Source organism: Cygnus olor, chromosome 16 (assembly GCF_009769625.2).
Source record: "Cygnus olor isolate bCygOlo1 chromosome 16, bCygOlo1.pri.v2, whole genome shotgun sequence".
Classification (NCBI taxonomy): Eukaryota; Metazoa; Chordata; class Aves; order Anseriformes; family Anatidae; genus Cygnus; species Cygnus olor.
In genome coordinates, this window is record NC_049184.1 from 10,867,302 (window position 1) to 10,871,687 (window position 4,386).

General features: G+C 36.7%; 1 protein-coding gene across 2 annotated transcripts in view; it reads left to right on the forward strand.

Annotated features, from left to right (window-relative positions):
• Window positions 1-4,386, forward strand: part of VAPB (VAMP associated protein B and C) — a 30,632-nt gene that overhangs the window by 24,998 nt on the left and 1,248 nt on the right. The window contains exons 4-5 of one of the 2 annotated variants that reach the window (XM_040575934.1): window positions 434-514; window positions 2,050-2,226. In XM_040575934.1, coding sequence (XP_040431868.1) covers window positions 434-514; window positions 2,050-2,226 — 258 coding nt within the window. Of the gene's footprint in view, window positions 1-433; window positions 515-1,940; window positions 1,995-2,049; window positions 2,227-4,386 lie in introns of both variants that reach the window. The other variant, XM_040575936.1, reaches the window with a different exon arrangement.

The window sequence follows — 4,386 nt, forward strand, 5'->3', positions numbered from 1 at the left end:
GATGAGAGGGAGAGTTACCCATTTTGATTTGTAGCATGTTTGTTATTGTTTAGGCATTGATGCTGAAACATAAGCAGGTGCAAAATATCATTCCCTTCCTTTAAATATATACCCCTCCTATGTTTTTTTTATTTTTTTTAAATCAGGACCATAGCTCCCCCTGTCTATGCTAATTACTCTTACACATTTCCCAGTTCACTCATAAGTTACCTGTGAAAGTTTCAGACTATCTAGAATTATTTAAAGGGTCTGGTCTGGTCTTTAACATACTACTCAATTATGTACTTGATTTTCATTTTTGGTCCTGTATATGGTTAATGGTAACATGATAAACACCTGTGGAGTTTTTCATGAGATGATGTAATTTGTTTATACAATACACTACATTTTCCATGTGTCTTATTATACTCTGTTTAATATTAAATTATTACAGTGGAAAGAGGCAAAACCAGAGGAACTCATGGATTCGAAACTTAGGTGTGTGTTTGAGCTACCAGCGGAAAATGATAAGCCTGTGAGTATTTTCAGCTGCATATTGTGTGACTTAACTTAATACCACAGTAAATCATGTAAAATGGCATGTTTATACAGACAGCTATATAAGCAAAAGACAGAACCCTCTGTTTCACCGTCTGGATTGCATCCCTGTTTTAAATGGTTTTGTTTTTAAATCCTAGTAATACTTAATATTACTGGCAGCTAACTTGAGCAACGTGAATGCAACACAACCATAAGGAAATCTTTGAGTTGATCTTCTTCATTGAATGAAAGATCACATAGGATAAAAATATTAAAACGAACAAAAAGCTGATTGGTGTTCATTACTGCTTCCGCGTAAGCTCCGAGCTTAATAGCCATGAACAATACAAATTTGCCTGTCCAGCTCCCCTTTTGCTTCCTTGATACAACACTGGTTTTAGCAAGTAAGTTGGTAGACACCTAGTAAGGAAGATTAAAAAAAAAAAAATGCAGTTAGGGGTTATATTGCAATAAGCAATATTATATTGTAGGATCCTTTGTTTGTTAGAGCTGTGAACACACTGATCAATTTCTAAAGGAAGTATGTAGTATTAAGTGTAGAGCTGGTAATAGAGTGAGTAAACTGAGGAGTGTTTCCTAATATGCAGATACTGAAGGCATAAGCACCATATATTGCACTGGGCAGCTTGTGCTTACAATTATGTGGTGTTAAAATTGCACTGTTGTGGTCTCACTGTCTTCTTTACCTGCTCCAAAGAGTGAACACCTGCTCTAAAAGTAGGTGCTTCTGTATTAGGCCAGGATACTTGTGTTTCCCATTTAGAGGTGTGACAAGAGGAAGGAAAGAAAGAATTTTTTCCTATAATGCCTAAAATTTATTAGAGCAAAATAAAGCACAAGTAGTAACAAGTTCCTATGACTTTATAAATACAAGCTTCATGTTAAGACTTTGGGGGCAGTTTGGGTGGGGAAAGAGCAGTTTGTTTTTGTTAGAGCCGGGCCTGTTGCACTCTGGCATGCAGAACAGAGAGGATCCAAAGCCAGGAGAAGGAGGGGGCTTTGGAGCTCTGCAGCTTCTCTTTCCTAATTTGGGCTAAAAGTTCCTCAATCACCATAGAAAAACAGAAAGGTGGAGAGGTGATAGCTGTGGGGAGCGAAGAGAGAACTGCAGCAGGGCAGCTGGGTGGTGCCTTGCAATACTCTGGCTCTTGGAGGAGCTGCTTGTGTTGTGCTTGGAGAGGGAAAGGTGAGGGGAGCACGAGGACTCCATACGCAGAGTGTGAGCAAATAATTCAAGTTCCCTTTCTTACTGTGGGACATATTTCCTTTTTTACATGACTGAAAACTAGGGGTCATTCTGTCTGCACTTATAGCTGCTGATCTGGTGTTTTCTGTGGAAAAACAGGAAGGGGAAGTGAAGCTTGCAGAAGGAAAAATGTTGCTTATTTCTTTTGATACAGGCACGTTGCAAGTGTGCACAGAAAATTTTACCTGATTCTCCTCCTAAGTATCAGGTTTGTGGTGTGGTGTTAATAACTAACCAAAAATCACTCTATCCTTTTTTAACAGCATGACATAGAAATAAATAAAATTGTATCCACAACTGCAACAAAGACAGATTCCTCTGTAATGTCTAAATCAATAAGTTCTTCTTTGGATGACTCTGAAGTTAAGAAAGTAATGGAAGAATATAAGAGGCTTCAAGTAGAAGTTCAGAGGTTACGGGAGGAGAATAAACAGTTTAAGGTAAAGAGATTTTTTTTTCCAGGTTTACCCCTTTTCCGAATTAGAAGATTCAGACTGAAAGGCTTGGTTACCTCTTTTTAGCATAATATTTTATTATTGTGTTATCAATTAAAAGATAGTGTAGGTTTCTCCCTATAAAGTCAGAAAAAAGTGTTGAAATCAGTGGTTCCTTATTACAACTCATGAAGTCAGAAACTGATTGGATAGCAACCCAAAGTAATAAATTCACATTCTTTTTTTTCTTTTCCCATCTAATTTCCCGAGTCTGAAATAAGCATTTAGTGTTGGATTTGGCCATGTTCACCCAAACTGATGGGAGCTTGAGGGCAATGTTGTACTAATATTAAGTAATTGCACCTATAACATTAGTTGAAATGACCAAAGTAACACAAATTAAAAGGAAATATGCTTCCTGTCATATCCAGCACATCACTGTGAAACCAAACAGAAGGCTTTATCACCAAGCTGGCAAAAAAAAAATGCAGTAGTTTCATTTATTATAAATGTCTAGTTTCATAGATAACAGCACCAATAAAAAATTGAAATTCGTGAGCACTGGACCTCAATGAAAGGAACTCTGTTCTGTCAGCTCTGATGCTGCATGGCTGGCTGGTGCATGAAGAAATTATTTAAACATTTGTAAAACAATTTTGTTTTGCTCATAGAAATAACATACATGTATAGTTAAGACATAAGCTTAGCTTCTTGTGTTCTGGTTTTGCCAGTGTCTCCCAGTACTATGAATGCTATCTGTTTTTTTGTTGTTTTTTTACAAGTCAGTCTTAAGTAAATCCTGTATGGGAGTTATCTAGAATTGAGCTCACTTCAGTAACATCTTAAAACTATGATCTCTTTGTTCCCTTTAGTGAAGTGTTAGGAATATCTGTAAAAGGTCAGAAAACAATGTTAAATTACTACCAGCAACCAGGTGCTGTCAGTGCCAGAGTAGATTTCACTCAAGATGAAGTTTAAATATTTAAAATGAAAAGTTAAATTTTAACATTAAAAATTTTGTTTTCTAGCAGTAAAATTACCATGTAGTTAAACATCTTACTGTTCGTTTTTTATTTAAAAAAAAAAAAAGTTAGTTGTTCCCATCCAGATTTGTAGCAGCAATGAGATATCAGGTAGTCCATGGTTTTTAATATTTTCCTGGAGGAAATGAGTTGCCCCTTTGAATTCAAAAGTGGAAAAACATTCACATAGACAAAGCGTTTTGAATTCCTCTTACCTGTCAATTTTTAAGGCTGCAGTAACTTTCATTACAATTTTATTTCTGGAGTGTTTTTTACGTATAGACAGGAGGCTTTTGCTTCAATAGCTTATACTTTTTGCACTCTCATAGTGTGTCACGTAAAAAAGCCTAACACTACTGCTTCAGTTGTATACCAGTTAGGTCACAAAAGGCTTGCTTTTTACCAGCTCCTAAAGTGATGTGCATGTGTGTGGGATGGAGCGCGCTAACACCCAGCTGTGCTGCACAACACTTTAGATCAAGAAGTGTAGGACGTTGTCTCCACTTGAAATGATAGTATCTGGTGTTATGATGTTATTATGTGTTCTGTCATGCATCTTTAAATCAAGAGAGCTGTCAAATTCATACCAAAAGAGCATCCTAATAGTTAACGTTAGTTTTGTGACAAAACTTCAGTATTAGTATGATGGAGGAAATAGTTTTCTCTTTGAGTGCTGGCAAAAATTTGCTTGTGAAATCTCCCTAGGGGAATGATGAATATAATTCCCTTAAAGCTGCATATTTTTCACAACCTGTCTTAGTGAGTTATATTTTAAAACGTTTTCCCCAACAGCATTATATTCAGTTTTACAGAGCAAGACGAGCATCTTCATGCCATTCCCTTTGTCTTTGCTCTTAATGCTCTGGACCTGTCTCCAGACTTCAGACAAGTGTTCTTGCAGGCTTCCTCATTGCTTCCCCTATTACCTTAGCCAACAGGAGAAACCTTGAAGAGTATGTAGTTTTTTCTCTGCCAGTCAAGCAGACAGAGAGCTCCTCTCCTTCTTGGGGTTATTTAGCGAATGGAACTCTAAGCTGTAAATTAGTGCTCCCCTATTTTAATTCACACCTAAAATAAATACAAAAAAGGTGGATAATTAAAGCTTTTTTTTTCCAGTAGAAGTAAGCAATGTATCTTCCTGTAG